At 43.5% G+C, this 24,262-nt stretch overlaps 1 protein-coding gene across 1 annotated transcript in view; it reads right to left on the bottom strand.

Annotated features, from left to right (window-relative positions):
* Positions 1 to 24,262, bottom strand: part of LOC110521089 (alpha-(1,6)-fucosyltransferase) — a 168,454-nt gene that overhangs the window by 30,882 nt on the left and 113,310 nt on the right. The window contains exons 3-5 of the mRNA XM_036976164.2: positions 8,375 to 8,496; positions 7,569 to 7,731; positions 4,224 to 4,338 (exon numbers count right to left, since the gene is read on the bottom strand). Of these exons, the coding sequence (XP_036832059.1) occupies positions 4,224 to 4,338; positions 7,569 to 7,731; positions 8,375 to 8,496 (400 nt within the window). The remainder of the gene's footprint in view (positions 1 to 4,223; positions 4,339 to 7,568; positions 7,732 to 8,374; positions 8,497 to 24,262) is intronic.

Raw genomic sequence — 24,262 nt, 5'->3', positions numbered from 1 at the left:
TTCACGGTTGGGATGGTATTCTTCGGCTTGAAAGCCTCCCCCTTTTTCCTCCAAACATGACGATGGTCATTATGTTCCATTTTTGTTTCATCAGGCCAGAGGACATTTCCCCCAAAAGTACGATCTTTGTCCCCATGTGCAGTTGCAAACCATGGTCTGGCTTTTTTATGGAGGATTTGGAGCAGTGGCTTCTTCCTTGCTGAGCGGTCTTTCAGGTTATGTCGATATAGGACTCGTTTTTATTGTGGATATAGATACTTTTGTACTTGTTTTCTCCAGCATCTTCACAAGGTCCTTTGCTGTTGTTCTGGGATTGATTTGCACTTTTCTCACCTAAGTACGTTCATCTCAGAATGCGTCTCCTTCCTGAGTGGTTTGGCGGCTGCGTGGTCCCATGGTGTTTGTGCTTGCGTACTATTGTTTGTACATATGATCGTGGTACCTTCAGGCGTTTGGAAATTGCCCCCAAGGATGAACCAGACTTGCAGAGGTCTACTTTTATTTTGCTGAGGTCATGGCTTTTCCCATGATGTCAAGCAAAGAGGCACTAAGTTTGAAGGTAGGCCTTGAAATACATCCACAGGTACACCTCCAAATTACACAAATGATGTCAATTAGCCTACCAGAAGCTTCTAAAGCCATGACATAATTTTCTGGAATTTTCCAAGCTGTTTAAAGGCACAGTCAATTTAGTGTATGTAAACTTCTGACCCACTGGAATTGTGATACAGTGAATTGTAAGTTAAATAATCTGTCTGTAAACAATTGTTGTAAAAATGACTTGTGTCATGCACAAAGTAGCTGTCCTAAACGACTTGCCAAAACTATAGTTTGTTAACAAGAAATCTGTGGAGTGGTTGAAACATTTAGGTTGGAGACATTAAAACTTCTTTATGTAAACTTCCGACTTCAACTGTATATATATACGAGTTTTAATGACTATATATATATATATATACAGTGCCTTGCGAAAGTATTCAGCCCCCTTGAACTTTGCAACCTTTTGCCACATTTCAGGCTTCAAACATAAAGATATAAAACTGTATTTTTTTGTGAAGAATCAACAACAAGTGGGACACAATCATGAAGTGGAACGACATTTATTGGATATTTCAAACTTTTTTAACAAATCAAAAACTGAAAAATTGGGCGTGCAAAATTATTCAGCCCCCTTAAGTTAATACTTTGTAGCGCCACCTTTTGCTGCGATTACAGCTGTAAGTCGCTTGGGGTATGTCAGTTTTGCACATCGAGAGACTGACATTTTTTCCCATTCCTCCTTGCAAAACAGCTCGAGCTCAGTGAGGTTGGATGGAGAGCATTTGTGAACAGCAGTTTTCAGTTCTTTCCACAGATTCTCGATTGGATTCAGGTCTGGACTTTGACTTGGCCATTCTAACACCTGGATATGTTTATTTTTGAACCATTCCATTGTAGATTTTGCTTTATGTTTTGGATCATTGTCTTGTTGGAAGATAAATCTCCGTCCCAGTCTCAGGTCTTTTGCAGACTCCATCAGGTTCTTCCAGAATGGTCCTGTATTTGGCTCCATCCATCTTCCCATCAATTTTAACCATCTTCCCTGTCCCTGCTGAAGAAAAGCAGGCCCAAACCATGATGCTGCCACCACCATGATTGACAGTGGGGATGGTGTGTTCAGCTGTGTTGCTTTTACGCCAAACATAACGTTTTGCATTGTTGCCAAAAAGTTCAATTTTGGTTTCATCTGACCAGAGCACCTTCTTCCACATGTTTGGTGGGTCTCCCAGGTGGCTTGTGGCAAACTTTAAACTACACTTTTTATGGATATCTTTAAGAAATGGCTTTCTTCTTGCCACTCTTCCATAAAGGCCAGATTTGTGCAATATATGACTGATTGTTGTCCTATGGACAGAGTCTCCCACCTCATCTGTAGATCTCTGCAGTTCATCCAGAGTGATCATGGGCCTCTTGGCTGCATCTCTGATCAGTCTTCTCCTTGTATGAGCTGAAAGTTTAGAGGGACGGCCAGGTCTTGGTAGATTTGCAGTGGTCTGATACTCCTTCCATTTCAATATTATCGCTTGCACAGTGCTCCTTGGGTTGTTTAAAGCTTGGGAAATCTTTTTGTATCCAAATCCGGCTTTAAACTTCTTCACAACAGTATCTCGGACCTGCCTGGTGTGTTCCTTGTTCTTCATGATGCTCTCTGCGCTTTTAACGGACCTCTGAGACTATCACAGTGCAGGTGCATTTATACGGAGACTTGATTACACACAGGTGGATTGTATTTATCCTCATTAGTCATTTAGGTCAACATTGGATCATTCAGAGATCCTCACTGAACTTCTGGAGAGAGTTTGCTGCACTGAAAGTAAAGGGGCTGAATAAATTTGCGCGCCCAATTTTTCAGTTTTTGATTTGTTAAAAAAGTTTGAAATATCCAATAAATGTTGTTCCACTTCATGATTGTGTCCCACTTGTTGTTGATTCTTCACAAAGTTTTATATCTTGATGTTTGAAGCCTGAAATGAGGCAAAAGGTCGCAAAGTTCAAGGGGGCCGAATACTTTCGCAAGGCACTGTATATATATATATATATATATATATATATATATATATATATATATATTAAATGCTTATGAAATGCTTGTAATTATACATCAGTATTCCATAGTAACACCTGACAAAAATATCTCAAGACACTGAAGCAGCAAACTTTGTGAAAATTAATATTTGTGTCATTCTCAAAACTTTTGGCCACAACGGTACATGTGATGCTGCATTAGCCTTATATTTATCTAATGAATGATGGGATATGCATTATAAGCTTCTAACTAGCCTCTGTCTCTTGCGCAATAGGCAGGGACCTGTGCTCCGATGGTTTTTTCCCTTACAAAACGCTCCTTAGATCTTCAAGTCTTGCTGGACATTGTTTTTTGTTTTCTGAACATTAAATACAGCAGCCAATCCAACGCACTGGTAGTTTGAAAGCAGAGTGAACATGTGATGGTTGTAGGCTATGGCAGTTATTTATTCAGACTATAGCCATTCAATCTTTGTGAAGTGAAAGCCATCTGCACCTAATTCCATAATATTAATTCTATGTTATTCAAGGATGTCTTTGGAAAGATGAAGATAATAACTTATTTAAATGAACTGTCGAAAGTGAGGAAGGAATTTGTATTTGTATTTATTATGGATCCCCCCCCCCCCAGCTCCTCTTCCTGGGGTCCAGCAAAATGAAGGCAGTTTATACAATTTTAAAAACATTACAATACATTCACAGACTTCACAGCACTGTGTGCCCTCAGGACCCTACTCCACCACTACCACAAATGTTAAGGAATGAGGGAACAATATAGAGAGAAAGAGGGGTAATAACATTTGAGGAAATATTATGAAAAGTACAGTATGTATACGTCAGCCTACTTATTATACAAGAAAGCCCTATTATATTTAACATTTTAAAATCAAATTCGCTAGCCTATATTTGTAACTTTGTGGGCCGCATGTGCTGCACCTGTCACACCCTGATCTGTTTCACCTGTCCTTGTGCTCGTCTCCACCCCCTCCAGTTGTCGCTTAATATCCCCGGTGTATTTATCCCTGTGTTATCTGTCTCTCTGTGCCAGTTTGTCTTGTTTGTCAAGTCAACCAGCTTTTTTGTGTCTCAGCTCCTGCGTTTCCCAGACTCTCTCTGCTCGCCCTCCTGGTTTTGACCCTTGCCTGTCCTGACTCTGAGCCCGCCTGCCTGACCACTCTGCCTGTCCCTGACCTCGAGCCTGCCTACCGTCTTGTACCGTTTGGACTCTGACCTGGTTTATGAACTCTCGCCTGTACCCGACCTGACTTTTGCCTACCCTCTCTTGTTATAATAAATATCGGAGCTCAACCATCTGCCTCCTGTGTCTGCATTTGGGTCTCGCCTTGTGCCCTTATAGCACCAGAATCGCATGTTCTCTCAGCTTTATGGTGGTTTGAACGAGGTGCATAATCCCAGTCCATATAATGTAGTATAATATAATACTATACGGTAATAAAGAACCCTCTGTAGAAAGGCTTTTTACATGGAATCCAAAATAGTTACATCTGCAACCCAAAAGGGTTCTACAAAGGGTTCTCCTATGGGGACAGCCAAAGAAGATTAAGAGTGTATGCACGCATACGTCGGTGTGTGCATTTGTGTGTGTGCATGCGTGAACGCAAAAGTTTGTGTATGTGTTTGTGTGAGTGTGTGTATACCTGTAGGTACGTGATCCTGTTCTGCACCAGGTTAGACAGGTCCCTGGCCTCCTTCACTCTCCAGTCGCCAACTCCGTCAGCCTGGCTGAGGTAATACAGGTCTGTCATGATGGACCTGCACACACACAAAAATGGAATCAGGGCAAATTGTATATGTCACATGCGCCGAATATAACAGGTGTAGACTTAACCGTGAAATGCTTACTTACAAGCACTTAACAAACAATGCGGTTTTAAGAAATAATAGAAATTAAAAAATGTAACACAAGAATGGAGCTATATACAGGGAGTACCAGATCAATGTGCAGGGGTAATAGTTAGATATGGGAGTACCAGTACCAGATCAATGCGCAGGAATAATGGCTATATACAGAGAGTACCAGATCAATGTGCAGGGGTAATAGCTATATACAGGGAGTACGAGTACCAGATCAATGTGCAGGAATAATGGCTATATACAGGGAGTACCAGATCAATGTGCAGGGGTAATAGCTATATACAGAGAGTACCAGATCAATGTGCAGGGGTAATAGCTATATACAGAGAGTACCAGATCAATGTGCAGGGGTAATAGCTATATACAGGGAGTACCAGTACCAGATCAATGTGCAGGGGTAATAGCTATGTACAGGGAGTACCAGATCAATGTGCAGGAGTAATAGCTATATACAGAGAGTACCAGTACCAGATCAATGTGTAGGGTTAATAGCAATATACAGTGAGTACCAGTACCAGATCAATGTGCAGGGGTAATAGCTATATACAGAGAGTACCATATCAATGTTCAGGGGTAATAGCTATATACAGAGAGTACCAGATCAATGTGCAGTGGTAATAGCTATATACAGAGAGTACCAGTACCATATCAATGTGCAGGGTAATAGCTATATACAGAGAGTACCAGTACCAGATCAATGTGCAGGGTTATAGCTATATACAGGTAGTACCAGATCAATGTGCAGGGGTAATAGCTATATACAGGGAGTACCAGATCAATGTGCAAGGTTAATAGATATATACAGGGAGTACCAGATCAATGTGCAGGGGCAATAGCTATATACAGGGAGTACCAGTACCAGATCAATGTGCAAGGGTAATAGCTATATACAGAGAGTACCAGATCAATGTGAAGGGGTAATAGCTATATACAGAGAGTACCAGTACCAGATCAATGTGCAGATCAATGTGCAGGGGCTATATAAAATAGCTATATACAGAGAGTACCAGATCAATGTGCAGGGTAATAGCTATATACAGAGAGTACCAGATCAATGTGCAGGGGCAATAGCTATATACAGGGAGTACCAGATCAATGTGCAGGGGTAATAGCTATATACAGTGAGTACCAGATTAATGTGCAGGGGTAATAGCTATATACAGAGAGTACCAGTACCAGATCAATGTGCAGGGGTAATAGCTATATACAGGGAGTACCAGATCAATGTGCAGGGTAATAGCTATATACAGAGAGTACCAGATCAATGTGCAGGGTAATAGCTATATACAGAGAGTACCAGATCAATGTGCAGGGGTAATGGCTATATACAGAGAGTACCAGATCAATGTGCAGGGGTAATGGCTATATACAGAGAGTACCAGATCAATGTGCAGGGGTAATGGCTATATACAGAGAGTACCTGATCAATGTGCAGGGGTAATGGCTATATACAGAGAGTACCAGATCAATGTGCAGGGGTAATAGCTATATACAGAGAGTACCATATCAATGTGCAGGGGTAATAGCTATATACAGAGAGTACCAGATCAATGTGCAGGGGTAATGGCTATATACAGAGAGTACCAGATCAATGTGCAGGGGTAATGGCTATATACAGGGAGTACCAGTACCAGATCAATGTGCAGGGTAATAGCTATATACAGAGAGTACCAGATCAATGTGCAGGGTTATAGCTATATACAGGGAGTACCAGATCAATGTGCAGGGGTAATGGCTATATACAGAGAGTACCAGATCAATGTGCAGGGGTAATGGCTATATACAGAGAGTACCTGATCAATGTGCAGGGGTAATAGCTCTGAAAACCAGCACGCCTCAAATCATTTTAGTAACCCACGTCAGTCACATTCTCAGGGTGGGAAACCACCTGAGCACAAGCACATTAGTACACACACACATATAGTATAAAGAATGCTTCATGCCACAATTTTGACATTACATTACAAAGTATCAATGGCAGCCGGTGCATAATTATTTTACACAATTTAAATAAAAACCCTATGCACAAGAAAATAATCAACACAATAAAAACTCTAACTTTAAAATACGCATAGTCATGTATGGCACACGCACACGCACACACACACACACACACACACACACACACACACACACACACACACACACACACACACACACACACACACACAGAAACACTTCCACACGTTCTCTAGCATTTTTTATCCTAAACCACAACGCGAAACCGTGTCATACTCCTTTACCCAGGACCCACCGTGGACCTATCACAGTCTCCCTGTGTGAGAACTACAAGTGTCTGTTAGCCGCTGAGTTAACATGGGAGAATAGGCAGACAGACCCTCTGTGCTTTGGCAGAGGAGCGTGAGGCTAGTTCTCCTGCGGTTGGTTGTTAATGTGTGTGTGAGTGTGTGTGAATGTGTGTGTGTTTTTGTGTGAGTGTCTCAGTGATTGCGTGTGAGTGTGTTTTTGTGTGTGTGTTTTTGTGTGAGTGTCTCAGTGATTGCGTGTGAGTGTGTGTGTGTTTTTGTGTGAGTGTCTGAGTGATTGCATGTGTGTGTGAGTGTGTGAGTGATTGTGTGTGTGTGTGTGTGTGTGTGTGAGTGTGTGAGTGATTGTGTGTGTGTGTGTGTGTGAGTGTGTGTCCTTCTATGAAGCCTGTGAGGGTTTCCCCGGCCCAGCGGTTTAATGCGACTGGAGGCTGCAGGCTGGAGATGGGGGTTTAGTTGACGGGTGGCTAAACTGAGTGGCCCTGAGTACTGATTACCCGCTCCAATTGTTGGGCAATTACTGTCCCATTTACAATTACCCCATAATTCAACAGGCAGGCGGACGGAGGCAGTAGAGAGGGTGGGAGGGAGACAGGGAAGGAAGGAGGTAGGTAGGGAAGAGAGCCGGGGCCACTGCTGTATTACAGGGCCGATGAACTACATAAACGTGTGACTCATGTCGCAACCTCTCTCTGCTCTCTCTGACCTCTGGGCTGAAGCCAACACAGAGGAAGACACCTGGGAGAGTGGTAAGGGAAGGTGTGTGTGTTTCTGTGTATGTGTATGTCGGCGGACAGCCTGTGGAAGGGTTTATAGATGTATGTGTGTGTGAGAGAGAGCGTGTGTGCATGTGTCTCTGACCTCTGCTGGTGTCCCAGGTCTTGTATCAGGGTGTCAGCCTGTCTGGGCCTTTCCCCAGCCTCCACATGGCCCAGCTTCTTCACCTCGCTGCTGACAAAGTACCAGAGCTCCCTCACACCGTTCTCTACCCTCCGCCTCAGCTCCTCCTGGGTGGGGCCCGGACCTGAGTGGTGGTGGAGGCAGGAGGGGGGGGTGAAATAAAGAACGATGGGCAGAAAGGTAACTGTCATTGAACACATGGGAGTTTTAGGAGAAGACTGGATCGTCTGTCAATACTAATCTCTCCCGCTCAACCTCTCTCTCTCCCAATGTGATGCTTTGACTCCATTCATGTACATTTGTTCATAAGAGTTTTAATGCATCTGTTATGTCCACACAGAGACACACACACACACAGAGACACACACACAGAGACACACTCACAGAGACACACAAAGACACACACACACACACACACACACAGAGACTAACACAGGCAGACACACACACACACACATGCTCTCTCTCTTCCTTTCTTCCTGTGACACTACTTCTATTCCACCTAGCAGCCAACCCTCTGACACGCACCTCTTAGACACATACACACGCAAGCACTCACAAAAACACACACAAAAACACACACAAAAACACACATGTTTTCCCTGTCAGATGAGTTTAGCTACTAACATAGACCAGGCTAATAATCCATAATCCTAGGCTATCTGACCCACCGCCTTACCTCCTTACTCTCTGGGACTCTGGAGCTTCCACCTCCTCTGCCCCCATACATCCCTCCCTGGCCTCCCTGATCCCCCTGGCCTGCTCACCATCTCCGGTCAGTCTCTGGAAGCTGTGTATCTTCTGCTTGGCTCTGGTCAGCTGGTCCTCCAGGGAGCGTAGCCTCCCCACAGCCAGGGCCCCTCCCTCTTCTACCTGGCCCTCAGGTATCCTAACACAAGAGACAGGGGGGAATAGAGAGAGAGCAATGGGGTATCAGAGTGGGGATGAGTGTGTTTGTTTTTCTACATCTTTGTTAGCTGTGTTAGTATATGAGTCAGAGCTCTTTTACTGTGTGTGTGTGTGTGTGTGTGTGTGTCTGTGTGTGTCTTTCTGTGTGTGTGTGTCTTTCTGTGTGTGTGTGAGAGTGTGTGTGTGTGTGTGTCTTTCTGTGTGTGTGTGTGTCTTTCTGTGTGTGTGTGTGTGTGTGTGTGTGTGTGTGTGTGTGTGTGTGTGTGTGTGTGTGAGAGCGTGCGTGCGTGTGTGTGTGTGTGTGTGTGTGTGTGTGTCTGTCTTGATTAAATGTGAGCAGAAATCAAAGAGCACTCCGTTCAATAGAACATTATTTTGGTGAGCAGATTTGCAGCTGAATATCTTACAAAGCCTAATTGCTAATTAGAGTCTAAATGATGTTTGGGCGTCCTTTTGGTACATTTAAAATGCTCATTGCGTTTTTTTCACTAATGAGTATTTGTAAAGTATAATGAACCCTACAAAGCTGTATTTCTACCCTGTTTCATTGTTTATAGTGTGCTATAGTGAACAGTAACATCTCTCTTCATTCCATTTTTATTTCCTGAACATCTCAAATGTTGACCTGTTCATTATAACACAGGTGTGCACACAAACGAAATGCAAGCGTGCAAGAACACACACAGTCTTGTACAAGTAACCTTGTGTGGACACACAATTCAGTCCCATTCAAAATCTTATTTCCCATAACCCTTAACCCTAACCCGTACCCTTACCTTAACCCTAACCCTAACACTAGCTCCTAAACCTAAAAATAACCCTAGCTCCTAAACCTAAAACTAACCCTAGCTCCTAAATAACCAACATTTGACCAATTGGGGACATTTTGTGGGTCCCCATTTGGTCAAATTTAGTTTATTTACTATGGTCCCCACAAGTATAATTAAACACGTAGACACACAATATATTTTACTATCCTTTTGGGGACCTAAAATTGATTTCCTTTCAAAATCCTATTTTGCATAACTCCTAACACTAAACCTAACCTTAACCCTGAACACTAAACCCTAAACCTAACCCCTAACCTTAACCCTAATCCTAACCCCTAACCTTAATCCTTAACCCTAATCCTAACCCCAAACCTTAACCCTTAATGCTAATCATAACCCTAACCTTAACCCGAATCCCAATCCCTAACCTTAACCCTGACCCTAACCTTAACACTTAACCCTAACCCTAACCATTGACCAATGATGGAATGGCCATCTGGAACAGCGGGACTTTTCCCGGTGGGCCGCTTGACAATTGGGGCCGATGCAACGCAAAATATAAATAACCCCAGCCCCCGCTAAAATAAAAATAACCAAGTGCTGTGTGTCTGACTGGCCCAGGAGAGTGGGCTGTTGGCCCACTGCCGTTGGGTATTACATATGTCAGCCTCTCTCTCCCAGCCAATTACTTTTGGTCCAGTCCATTCTAACTTTACCTGAGCCCTGCCCCTTTCCAATCTCTGTTAAGTGGTGACATTTGGATAAATAGTGGAGTGGAGCAAGGTGGACAAACAAAAAGAGAAAAAATGTAAAGGTGGTGCTGAAAAGCGGAGAGAGAAGAGGTTGAAGTTCCTTGAGGCTGATGCAGCCAAATGTTTTAAAATAACAAATTATTCATTTGCTGCCGGTACCAGTCAATCATCTCAGCCTAGTGAGCCTGGAGGCACTGGCAGCAGAGAGCAGAGAGAGCAGCCCATTGAGCCCAGTGAACCAGTTCAACTGTTAGTCAAGGTTTTGCAGCTGAAGCGGTAAGAACGAAGACAATAGGGATAAGATAAGCAATGCTTGGGTTTGGCTAGCTGGCTATTTAGCTACAGTGGAAGTCGGAAGTTTACATACACCTTAGTCAAAACTGTGGCAAAATGGCTTAAGAATGAACATATCAGACTAAGGGACCCAAGCTGCAGCCAAGGTCTAAAAAGTCAATGAACCCAAAACGCAACACAAGGTTGAAGACAAAGAAAAAAAAATTCTACCCATGTCTAAGCGGGTGAATTCAAGCCGGACCACCTAGCCTCTCCATCGAATCGGGGTATCTACACTGTTTCATTCCTACGCTGTGAGCTCTGAACTATAGAGCTGTCTGTCCTCAGAAGACCCCTTCCAGAGCAAGGACGAGGGAACAGACCCCTAAGCCAAAAGGACACTGACATCGTGAGGACAACCAGAGAATTGCACCGGAGAAGTGCGTCATTGAGAAGCCTAAACGACCCACGCAGAGCTTCCCCTCTGAGACCTCCAACACGTAATTACATCATTATATTCTGACCCATAAGAGCGGCAATTCTGGGCAAGGCTAGGGTTAAAATAAGCATAGATGACAAATGCACCCAAATGTATATTTATCCCGTGTACTTTCTATTTTTCTCTCTCTTTTAAATCCCCATTGTGGGTAACTCGCGCCATAGTGTGTTGGCCCATTATACTAAGTCCTAATCAATAGTCTATAATGTGTTTTTGTGTATGTGTATCTTTTATCATCATTTTAGCTTTCTAGTAAATAAAAACTCAACTAAGATTGGTGTGGTATGAACTCATTGGTGAGACCCGGGTCCGTGCAGATTCCCAGATTATGTGACGTTCAGAATGAAATTGTAGAGGAAATTGATTAATTAGCGACTGTTTGTATAATCGATATTCTGATATTCTTTGAGCTAATTTGGGAAATAGAAACTCAATCAAAACTAATTTTCCCATGGTGCCCCAGGTTAATGAGTTAATAATTGCTTGATCCAGTTAATCACGCAATTAGAAACCTTTAATCATTCGATGAGCAACAGTCATCACATTAACTAATACATTAGCCACGACAATAGTTTTGTACCTCTTTCCTCCAGCACAAGGTCCTTTGCTGTTGTTCTGGGATTGATTTGCACTTTTCGCACCAAAGTACGTTCATCTCTAGGAGACAGAACGCATCTCCTTCCTGAGAGGAATGACGGCTGCGTGGTCCCATGGTGTTTATACTTGCGTACTATTGTTTGTACAGATGAACGTGGTACCTTCAGGTATTTGGAAATGCCTGACACAGACGTCTTGCTCCAACTGGTAAGACACGCTGGTGGGCTGAAGACAGTGCCTTAAAGAAGTTAAAGAAGGTCTTTGGAGCTTTTGGAAATCCAGATGAGTGTCTGTATGTTGATGTCCTTCTCACTCTTTCAACCATACAATATCAGAAAAACATCAACACCACTGCACGGGTCAAGGCACGGGGATACTTTGAGGGGTTGCTGAAGTATGAAACAATACTTACAGCTCAGATATGACTTAGGTCACCTCAGGTCACCTCACCAGTCTCAAAATATCTTCAAACAAGTGAAATGGACATTCCGTCTGCGCATCGTATGGTTGTGTCTACAGAAGAGCAGCTGAAAGGAATGGCTAGAGATTTTGAAAAAGTCAAGGCAGCTTCAGACAGGAAGTTGCAGGAACGGGATGAGGAAACAGAGATGGAGTTAGAGACCACTCTGCCAAAAAGGGCTCGAAAGAAGAAAATCACGCCTGGAGAGATGGCACTAGATTAGACGTTTACTGGGGCAGAGAGTGCATACATGATTGGTGTCCATAATCAAATTCTGGATACAGTTATAGATACCATCCATCTGCGATTTCTGAGTAATGGCACTTTGTATGGCTCTTCTGGACCCTAAGAACTTTAGTCAGTTAACATCCAGTGCCAATGGCCTTACACAGAGCCCATCAAGAACTAAGCAAATGTTTGATCAAATTTGACAGCAGAGCAACGGTGGCCAATTTACAGAGTGAGCTCATGAGTCTGGCAGAACAGTGGACTAGGTTAAAACAATGGGGATTTGAAGAATACACAACCAGGACTATGGAGGATCATGGGCCTGAATGAAATGAAGACAAGGTAGAGATGGTGGAGATGGTGAACAAGAGCTGTTCATCTTGCAAGGACTGTCCACTGTGTTGCTACCGTATTCTTAGTCAGTACAACCTATTGATGGACGCATACCACATCCTGGGTCTTGCTTACAAGTTCATACTTACCCTGTCAGTAACTCAGGTACAGTAGCTTGCGAGCGGAGCTTCCCTACTCTGAAATTCATCTAGAGTAAGCTCAGGAGCACTCTATCTCAACAACACCTGGAGGCTTTTATGCTCATGGCTACTGAGCGAGATGCTTTAATGGCCCTGGACCGTGACCTGGTTATAGATGGCACTGCTGAGAGAAGTGAGCTGCTGCAGAAACTGCTAATTTAAGGAGGTAGGAAACATGTTTATTTTAATTTTATTCTAGGACTTGCCTGCTCACCAGTCTTTTCACCAACACATGTCTTCCTGTATTATTTGTTTTACTAGTCAGATGGTTCCAGAGATCCTTGCCACCTTGATGCCAGAGCCATTGTGCCAATATGTGCTCCTTCTAGCCGGCCATTTTTCATTCCCAATCTGTTCCTGCCCTTAACCCTAATCCCAACTCCTAACATTAACTATTAAGCCTAATCCTAACTCCTAACACTAAACCTAACCCTAACCTTAACCCTAATCCCAACTCCTAACATTAACTATTAAGCCTAATCCTAACTCCTAACACTAAACCTAACCCTAACCTTAACCCTTAACCCTAATCCCTAAATTTAAAATGGCCTTTGTAATTTTCCTTGTTTTACTATCTTTGTGGGGACTTTTAGGTATTTTCGGTACCCATGAGGACAGTCACACACACACACACACACACACACACACACACACACACGTTATCTAATACATTCATATTTATAAGAAAATATAAATAGCTTCTAAGTACATGCATCAAGAGAGACAAAGGCTAATGAGTCATCAAGGCATGCAAACTCAATTTGCTCCCTGAGTGGGGAACATCATGCAGAAATAACCTTATAACCTTATCTTCATTATAATACACACACTTTTTTTAAATTTATTTTACCTTTATTTAACTAGGCAAGTCAGTTAAAAACAAATTCTTATTTTCAATGACTGCCTGTTCAGGGGCAGAAGGACAGATTTGTACCTTGTCAGCTCGGGGGTTTGAACTTTCAACCTTCCAGTTACTAGTCCAACGCTCTAACCACTAGGCTACCCTCACCACCCCATATGTACACACACACACTCATGCACACATACTATGCACTCACGCACATACACACAGACACACACATACACACACTCACACACACACACTGTTTTGCAGCTTCCCCTCCCTTGACCCTCTCCTCTCAGTTGGGAACTAAGCTAAGAAACACAGACTGATGAATAACAGACTGATGAATGACAGAAGGTTGAATAACAGACGGATGAATAACAGACTGATGAATAACAGACTGATGAATAACAGAAGGTTGAATAACAGACGGATGAATAACAGAAGGATGAATAACAGACTGATGAATAACAGAAGGTTGAATAACAGACTGATGAATAACAGAAGGATGAATGACAGACTGATGAATAACAGAATGATGAATAACAGACTGATGAATAACAGAAGGATGAATAACAGACTGATGAATAACAGAAGGATGAATAACAGACTGATGAATAACAGAAGGATGAATAACAGACTGATGAATAACAAAAGGATGAATAACAGACTGATGAATGACAGAAGGATGAATGACAGAAGGATGAATAACAGACTGATGAATAACAGAAGGATGAATAACAGACTGATGAATAACAGAAGGATGAATAACAGACTGATGAATGACAGAAGGATGAATGACAGAAGGATGAATAACAGACTGATGAATAACAGAAGGATGAATAACAGAAGGATGAATAACAGAAGGATGAATAACAGAAGGATGAATGACAGACTGATGAATAACAGAATGATGAATGACAGAAGGATGAATAACAGACTGATAAATGACAGAAGGATGAATAACAGACTGATGAATAACAGACTGATGAATGACAGAAGGATGAATAGGGAAGGATGAATAACAGAAGGATGAATAACAGAAGGATGAATGACAGAAGGATGAATAACAGACTGATGAATAACAGTGAGTAAGGGACAATGTTAACATTTAGAAAACACACACAGATACACACATACATTCACACACACACACACACACACACACACACACACACACACACACACACACACACACACACACACACACACACACACACACACACACACACACACACACACACACACACACACACACACACAGAGAGAGAGACACACAGAGACACACACACAGAGACATACACACACATACACTGAGAAACACACACAGAAACACACACACATACACATACACACAGAGACACACAGACATCATAATGATGAATGACAGACTGATGAATGACAGACTGATGAATAACAGACTGATAAATGACAGACTGATGAATGACAGTGAAGAAGGGACAAGGTTAACCTTTAGAAAATCCCCTGTGATATTACTGTGAGGAAGACCATCAGCGGTCAGTTCAGTCAGAAGTGTGTATTGTTACAGAACGTTCCGTTAGAAACAATCAAGCCTATTCATAAAATGGATATGTTTAACATTCTGAAAAAGTTTCACCCTACTGAACACACCCCCAGTTCTAGCTGTGCTGTGACAAGACAATGAAAGGAAACTCCCAGAGCCCACCGTCTTACTGTTCATCACAGGATCACACAGGCAGAAGGGCCTTCATTTATTCATCATATCCCAGGAGAGAACTGGAGGCTTGCTCAGGTTGATGCAACATGCAGAATGTTCAGATAGACATTCATGTAGGCTTTGATAGAATATGAATATTTTTATTTTATCTGATCTCTTATTGTTAAACAAAATACAAAACAAGACAATAAGGACAGTGACAAGACAACAATAACAAACTGAGGAGGAGGTACATGACCATACAAGACAAACACACGCAATACAACACAGCCAAGACCATTATCAGCGAAGCAATGGTGGGGACTGGAAAGTTTGCCAGGATCTAAATAAATGTTAAAGGAACATAGCCCAGGTAAAAAGCTGGAGGAAACCCTGGACGCCAATGGATGTCAATTAAGGCAGCCCCCCCCCCCCTCCCCCCCTCGCGCCTCTCTGATTCAGAGGGGTTGGTTGGGTTAAATGTGGAAGACACAGTTCAGTTGAATGCATTCGGTTGTACATCTGACTAGGTATCCCCTTCCCCATCCCCTTTTCTCAGTCTTCTTAAATCCTCACATAGAGATGTATATTTCAGCTGGACAAAGACACACCAGAATGGCTTTCCATGAGGTGTTGATGCTTCCTGAATGGTCCAGTCACAATCCTGACTTAATATTGCTGTCCATCAGTGTTTCCCAACCATATGTAAGCAATATGTATTGACAAAAACAATGGATATATGTTGTCCTACGAATTGGTCAAAGTTGGTCGAATCTGTAATGGCTGGCAAAGGTGCTTCAAAAAGGATTAACTCTGGGGTGTGAAGATACATGCAGTCAAGACATCGTCAAAAAATGTCTCTATATTTTCTTTCACTTTGGAAATGTGAAATAGTTTGTATAAATTGGTAGGAAACTGCATACATATTCCTGTGAAAAATATTTCACAAACTTTTTCTGTTTTTTTTTAAAGACATACTACTGGGATCCTGCAGCTGAACATGGTGCTACAAAAACGCAATTACTGTTACATCAAGGAGGAACATTTATGGAAAAGAGGCCTGGGGCCATGTGTGTGTGTGTGTGTGTGGAGGGGGTGTATGTGTGTGAGAGAGAGGGAGACAGATACAGAGAGAGCATGTGAAAGAGACGGTCTCTCTGACTATCCCCTAGTGTTAAAGGTAGTGTAGCGTTAAAATCCCAGCTGGTACTTGATAACCTATTACTTCAAACCTATTCCTCTGTTAGATATTCCACTAACCACAGCAGACATTTCAGATTCCCTAATTGACTAGGCGAGGAGTCGGCGCTAATCCACAGCCAGACTCTCCAGCTCATCTCTCCAGGCCAGGCCAGGCTGAATGACCTGTCGTGCCCACAGACAGCTCTCACAATGGGGCTAGTGTTAGTGTCAGGCCCCCTGCCTTCCCTGAGACAACCAGGTCGATGGGAGTTCAGTCTGGAGGCAGCAGTAGCATGCAGTGTCTGTTCAGTGGAATCATGCTGGGCTAATGATAGTACCCAGTAAATGAGCCCAGTAAGTGACTCTCAGCCAGCGGAGGTAAACAGTCTCTCTCAGCCAGCGGAGGAAAACAGTCTCTCTCAGCCAGCAGAGGCAAACAGTCTCTCTCAGCCAGTGGAGGTAAACAGTCTCTCTCAGCCAGCGGAGGAAAACAGTCTCTCTCAGCCAGTGGAGGAAAACAGTCTCTCTCAGCCAGTGGAGGCAAACAGTCTCTCTCAGCCAGTGGAGGCAAACAGTCTCTCTCAGCCAGTGGAGGCAAACAGTCTCTCTCAGCCAGAGGAGGCAAACAGTCTCTCTCAGTCAGCAAAGGCAAACAGTCTCTCTCAGCTAGAAGAGGAAAACAGTCTCTCTCAGCCAGCAGAGGAAAACAGTCTCTCTCAGCCAGTGGAGGCAAACAGTCTCTCTCAGTCAGCGGAGGCAAACAGTCTCTCTCAGCCAAGTTTCAGTTTAAAGTTTTAATGCCACAATTACAGTCAAATGCCTTTCTTGACAGCTCAAACCCCAACAACGCAGTAATCAATAACAATGTAGTACTAAAAATAACAAGGTAAAACGAAAACACGCTAGATATAATAAATAAGAAGAACACGTGTAAACATACTATATACAGGGTCAGTTCCAGAAGCACATTTACAATATGGAGCGGAGGCAGACAGTGTCTCTCAGCCAGCGGAGGCAGACGGTGTCTCTCAGCCAGTGGACTCTATTAGGCCTACATCACTGGGAGGAGACCGTCTAATGGACAGATAACACATCACTGAGAGGAGACCGTCTAATGGACAGATAACACATCACTGAGAGGAGACCGTCTAATGGACAGATAATACATCACTGAGAGGAGACCGTCTAATGGACAGATAATACATCACTGGGAGGAGACCGTCTAATGGACAGATAACACATCACTGAGAGGAGACCGTCTAATGGACAGATAACACATCACTGAGAGGAGACGGTCTAATGGACAGATAACACATCACTGGGAGGAGACCGTCTAATGGACAGAAAACACATCACTGAGAGGAGACCGTCTAATGGACAGATAACACATCACTGAGAGGAGACCGTCTAATGGACAGATAACACATCACTGGGAGGAGACCATCTAATGGACAGATAACACATCACTGAGAGGAGACCGTCTAATGGACAGATAACTCATCACTGGGAGGAGACCGTCTAATGGACAGATAACACATCACTGAGAGGAGACCGTCTAATGGACAGATAACACATCACTGAGAGGAGACCGTCTAATGGACAGATAACACATCACTGAGAGGAGACCGTCTAATGGACAGATAACACCTCACTGGGAGGAGACTGTCTAATGGACAGATAACGGTCAATAGACACTGTGGAGAAAAACCAATGAAACCATTCAGCTCTTTCTTATTGTCTTTCTATCGCTCTTCATTCCTATTTGTTATTCCTTGCACTCTCTTTCCCTTCTGCCCATGTTAACCCCCTATCAATCAATCAATTTATCAGTCAATCAATTTATCAATCAATCAAATGTATTTATAAAGCCCTTTTTACACCAGCAGATGTCACAAAGTGCTTATACAGAAAACCCAGCCTAAAACCTCTATCATGGTGGCCTCCACTGCTCTCCCCCTTCCACCACCCCTTAAATCTCTGCATGGTCCAGAACTCACCTCGTCCATCATCCCTCGCCTCCCTCCCTCACTCCCTCCTTCCATCAATCCATCCCTCATTCCCTCCCTCCATCCACATGCCTGGGGATTGATCAGGCCCTCATCCCTCAGGCCGGATGTCACGCACACACACACACACACACACACACACACACACTCTCTCTCTATCTATCTCTCTTTCGCCCGTCACGCCATCTGGCCTGCGTGTGTCATCATCTCCAGGTGATTGACAGCTGTGGAGAGGGCGGAGCCCAGAGGCGGATCGCCACACCGACCCTGTATTCACCCAAATCATTAGTGCTGCTGGGTGACTGGTGGTGGGTGGGCTGTTGGCCTGTCACTCAAATCAGGGAGGGGGATGCTGAGTGTGGGAGTTCATGGAGCGAAGGTATGAGATATTGAGTAAATGGCTGCCTTCCTCCTCAGGCCCATCTACTGTACAATGCCGATAGTGTACATGCTATGTGTGTTTGTGTACATTCTGCGTCTATACATTTAGTCTGTTCATCCCGTTTCTCGTCTGTCTGTATTTTGTTTATTGTGGTAGCAGCATTTTACTGAGTAACACTTCTTTACATGCAAATGTATGTGTAATGACCTAATAAAGGTGATGCTGATTCTTGTTGTGTGCCATGTCATCCACTTCACAGTGACATGATCATAGTCACGCACGCGCGCGCGCACACACACACACACACACACACACACACACACACACACACACACACACACACACACAGGCAAGAAAGGCAGTACCATTATGACACTGTATGGTAACACTGCTCCTGTACAGGGCCCTTCCACCAAATCGGAAATCGGTGCCTTTTGAGAACTGTAGTTTTGCCCAAAAAAACTTTGGATTTCACCTCATTTTCATTCACTGTCATAAAGAGCACATGTTCTATTTCATAAAAAGTAGTTTTCTCATCTCAAGGTTAAATAAAAACATTACAATAGTAAGTAACAGGGTTGACCATAACAGGGTTGACCATAACAGTGTTGACCATAACAGGGTTGACCTTAACAGGGTTGACCTTAACAGGGTTGACCATAACAGGGTTGACCATAACAGTGTTGACCATAACAGGGTTGACCTTAACAGGGTTGACCATAACAGGGTTGACCTTAACAGGGTTGACCATAACAGGGTTGACCATAACAGGGTTGACCATAACAGGGTTGACCATAACAGGGTTGACCTTAACAGGGTTGACCTTAACAGGGTTGACCATAACAGGGTTGACCATAACAGTGTTGACCATAACAGTGTTGACCATAACAGGGTTGACCTTAACAGGGTTGACCTTAACAGGGTTGACCATAACAGGGTTGACCATAACAGGGTTGACCATAGCAGTGTTGACCATAACAGGGTTGACCTTAACAGGGTTGACCTTAACAGGGTTGACCATAACAGGGTTGACCATAACAGTGTTGACCATAACAGTGTTGACCATAACAGGGTTGACCTTAACAGGGATGACCGTAACAGGGTTGATGATTTCTTATTAAATCAGCCATAAATCCCCTGTTGACAGGAGGAATGGAAGCTTGTTGTGTGCAACAGGAAGGGACAATTGAATGCAAGCTAAAAAAAAAAAACACTTCTAGCCTGTCTATCACAGGGGGATGGTGGCACCTTAATTGGGGAGGACGGGCTCATGGGAATGGCTGGAATGGAATCAGTGGAATGGTATCAAATACATCAAACACATACTGAAGGTTCCATGTGTTTGATGCCATTCTATTCCAGCCATTGTTATGAGCCGTCCTCGCCTCAGCAGCCTCCAGTGCTGCCTGTACTGTATGGTTAACAGGGTTGACACTTTATGCATGGCCTGCTCAGTTTTCCACCACAAAACACCAGAAAATGTCCCAAAAGAGTCGAACCAGCTCACCTGATTTGACTAGATGTTTCTTTTGAAAAAGTTTTTTTTTTAAAGGAATAGTTTCATCATATTAAAACGAGAGTTCAGTTCACATGACAAGGGTTGACCTTAAACTGAGGGACAGACGGAAATGAATCACTGTTCACATTAAATGAATAATCATCTCCAGAGATGACTTTGTCATAGCAACAAATTAACGAGGGCTTTACAATGATAGTGAAAACCTTTGGGATAATGTGGATTAATATCTTCCTAGAAGTGACACAGGGTTGACAGATGCAAAATGCATAATTTTGGTAATTTAGCAAGTCATTATTCATATTAAAAATCAGATGCATTGAATTCTCTGTCTATATTAAAGGGCCCTCTATTTAATATTACAGGCTTTTAAAGTGCACGGTTTCTTCTTAAATGATTAAAGGCCCAGACGCAAAAGGAACAACCCTACTGCTACAACAAATTAGACTGACTGGACCCAGAGCAACGGCTCGATGTCTTCAACAACAAACACTGTCTCTGACTGAGACCCATCTGGACAGTGTCTGTCTGAAAGATGTCTTCAACAACAAACACTGTCTCTGACTGAGACCCATCTGGACAGTGTCTGTCTGAAAGATGTCTTCAACAACAAACACTGTCTCTGACTGAGACCCATCTGGACAGTGTCTGTCTGAAAGATGTGTTCAACAACAAACACTGTCTCTGACTGAGACCCATCTGGACAGTGTCTGTCTGAAAGATGTCTTCAACAACAAACCCTGTCTCTGACTGAGACCCATCTGGACAGTGTCTGTCTGAAAGATGTCTTCAACAACAAACACTGTCTCTGACTGAGACCCATCTGGACAGTGTCTGTCTGAAAGATGTCTTCAACAACAAACACTGTCTCTGACTGAGACCCATCTGGACAGTGTCTGTCTGAAAGATGTCTTCAACAACAAACACTGTCTCTGACTGAGACCCATCTGGACAGTGTCTGTCTGAAAGATGTGTTCAACAACAAACACTGTCTCTGACTGAGACCCATCTGGACAGTGTCTGTCTGAAAGATGTCTTCAACAACAAACACTGTCTCTGACTGAGACCCATCTGGACAGTGTCTGTCTGAAAGATGTGTTCAACAACAAACACTGTCTCTGACTGAGACCCATCTGGACAGTGTCTGTCTGAAAGATGTCTTCAACAACAAACACTGTCTCTGACTGAGGCCCATCTGGACAGTGTCTGTCTGAAAGATGTCTTCAACAACAAACACTGTCTCTGACTGAGGCCCATCTGGACAGTGTCTGTCTGAAAGATGTCTTCAACAACAAACACTGTCTCTGACTGAGACCCATCTGGACAGTGTCTGTCTGAAAGATGTCTTCAACAACAAACACTGTCTCTGACTGAGACCCATCTGGACAGTGTCTGTCTGAAAGATGTCTTCAACAACAAACACTGTCTCTGACTGAGACCCATCTGGACAGTGTCTGTCTGAAAGATGTCTTCAACAACAAACACTGTCTCTGACTGAGACCCATCTGGACAGTGTCTGTCTGAAAGATGTGTTCAACAACAAACCCTGTCTCTGACTGAGACCCATCTGGACAGTGTCTGTCTGAAAGATGTCTTCAACAACAAACACTGTCTCTGACTGAGACCCATCTGGACAGTGTCTGTCTGAAAGATGTCTTCAACAACAAACACTGTCTCTGACTGAGGCCCATCTGGACAGTGTCTGTCTGAAAGATGTCTTCAACAACAAACACTGTCTCTGACTGAGACCCATCTGGACAGTGTCTGTCTGAAAGATGTGTTCAACAACAAACACTGTCTCTGACTGAGGCCCATCTGGACAGTGTCTGTCTGAAAGATGTCTTCAACAACAAACACTGTCTCTGACTGAGACCCATCTGGACAGTGTCTGTCTGAAAGATGTCTTCAACAACAAACACTGTCTCTGACTGAGGCCCATCTGGACAGTGTCTGTCTGAAAGATGTCTTCAACAACAAACACTGTCTCTGACTGAGACCCATCTGGACAGTGTCTGTCTGAAAGATGTCTTCAACAACAAACACTGTCTCTGACTGAGGCCCATCTGGACAGTGTCTGTCTGAAAGATGTGTTCAACAACAAACACTGTCTCTGACTGAGACCCATCTGGACAGTGTCTGTCTGAAAGATGTCTTCAACAACAAACACTGTCTCTGACTGAGACCCATCTGGACAGTGTCTGTCTGAAAGATGTCTTCAACAACAAACACTGTCTCTGACTGAGACCCATCTGGACAGTGTCTGTCTGAAAGATGTCTTCAACAACAAACACTGTCTCTGACTGAGACCCATCTGGACAGTGTCTGTCTGAAAGATGTCTTCAACAACAAACACTGTCTCTGACTGAGACCCATCTGGACAGTGTCTGTCTGAAAGATGTCTTCAACAACAAACACTGTCTCTGACTGAGACCCATCTGGACAGTGTCTGTCTGAAAGATGTCTTCAACAACAAACACTGTCTCTGACTGAGGCCCATCTGGACAGTGTCTGTCTGAAAGATGTCTTCAACAACAAACACTGTCTCTGACTGAGACCCATCTGGACAGTGTCTGTCTGAAAGATGTCTTCAACAACAAACACTGTCTCTGACTGAGACCCATCTGGACAGTGTCTGTCTGAAAGATGTCTTCAACAACAAACACTGTCTCTGACTGAGACCCATCTGGACAGTGTCTGTCTGAAAGATGTCTTCAACAACAAACACTGTCTCTGACTGAGACCCATCTGGACAGTGTCTGTCTGAAAGATGTCTTCAACAACAAACCCTGTCTCTGACTGAGACCCATCTGGACAGTGTCTGTCTGAAAGATGTCTTCAACAACAAACACTGTCTCTGACTGAGACCCATCTGGACAGTGTCTGTCTGAAAGATGTCTTCAACAACAAACACTGTCTCTGACTGAGACCCATCTGGACAGTGTCTGTCTGAAAGATGTCTTCAACAACAAACACTGTCTCTGACTGAGACCCATCTGGACAGTGTCTGTCTGAAAGATGTCTTCAACAACAAACACTGTCTCTGACTGAGACCCATCTGGACAGTGTCTGTCTGAAAGATGTCTTCAACAACAAACCCTGTCTCTGACTGAGACCCATCTGGACAGTGTCTGTCTGAAAGATGTCTTCAACAACAAACACTGTCTCTGACTGAGACCCATCTGGACAGTGTCTGTCTGAAAGATGTGTTCAACAACAAACACTGTCTCTGACTGAGACCCATCTGGACAGTGTCTGTCTGAAAGATGTCTTCAACAACAAACCCTGTCTCTGACTGAGACCCATCTGGACAGTGTCTGTCTGAAAGATGTCTTCAACAACAAACCCTGTCTCTGACTGAGACCCATCTGGACAGTGTCTGTCTGAAAGATGTCTTCAACAACAAACACTGTCTCTGACTGAGACCCATCTGGACAGTGTCTGTCTGAAAGATGTCTTCAACAACAAACACTGTCTCTGACTGAGACCCATCTGGACAGTGTCTGTCTGAAAGATGTCTTCAACAACAAACCCTGTCTCTGACTGAGACCCATCTGGACAGTGTCTGTCTGAAAGATGTCTTCAACAACAAACCCTGTCTCTGACTGAGACCCATCTGGACAGTGTCTGTCTGAAAGATGTGTTCAACAACAAACACTGTCTCTGACTGAGACCCATCTGGACAGTGTCTGTCTGAAAGATGTCTTCAACAACAAACACTGTCTCTGACTGAGACCCATCTGGACAGTGTCTGTCTGAAAGATGTCTTCAACAACAAACACTGTCTCTGACTGAGACCCATCTGGACAGTGTCTGTCTGAAAGATGTCTTCAACAACAAACACTGTCTCTGACTGAGACCCATCTGGACAGTGTCTGTCTGAAAGATGTCTTCAACAACAAACACTGTCTCTGACTGAGACCCATCTGGACAGTGTCTGTCTGAAAGATGTCTTCAACAACAAACACTGTCTCTGACTGAGACCCATCTGGACAGTGTCTGTCTGAAAGATGTCTTCAACAACAAACA

Source organism: Oncorhynchus mykiss, chromosome 4, assembly GCF_057628025.1.
Source record: "Oncorhynchus mykiss isolate SJ-2025 chromosome 4, ASM5762802v1, whole genome shotgun sequence".
Lineage (NCBI taxonomy): Eukaryota > Metazoa > Chordata > Actinopteri > Salmoniformes > Salmonidae > Oncorhynchus > Oncorhynchus mykiss.
Note: the sequence above shows the minus strand (reverse complement) of the source record. Positions and strands in the feature narration are given on the sequence as shown.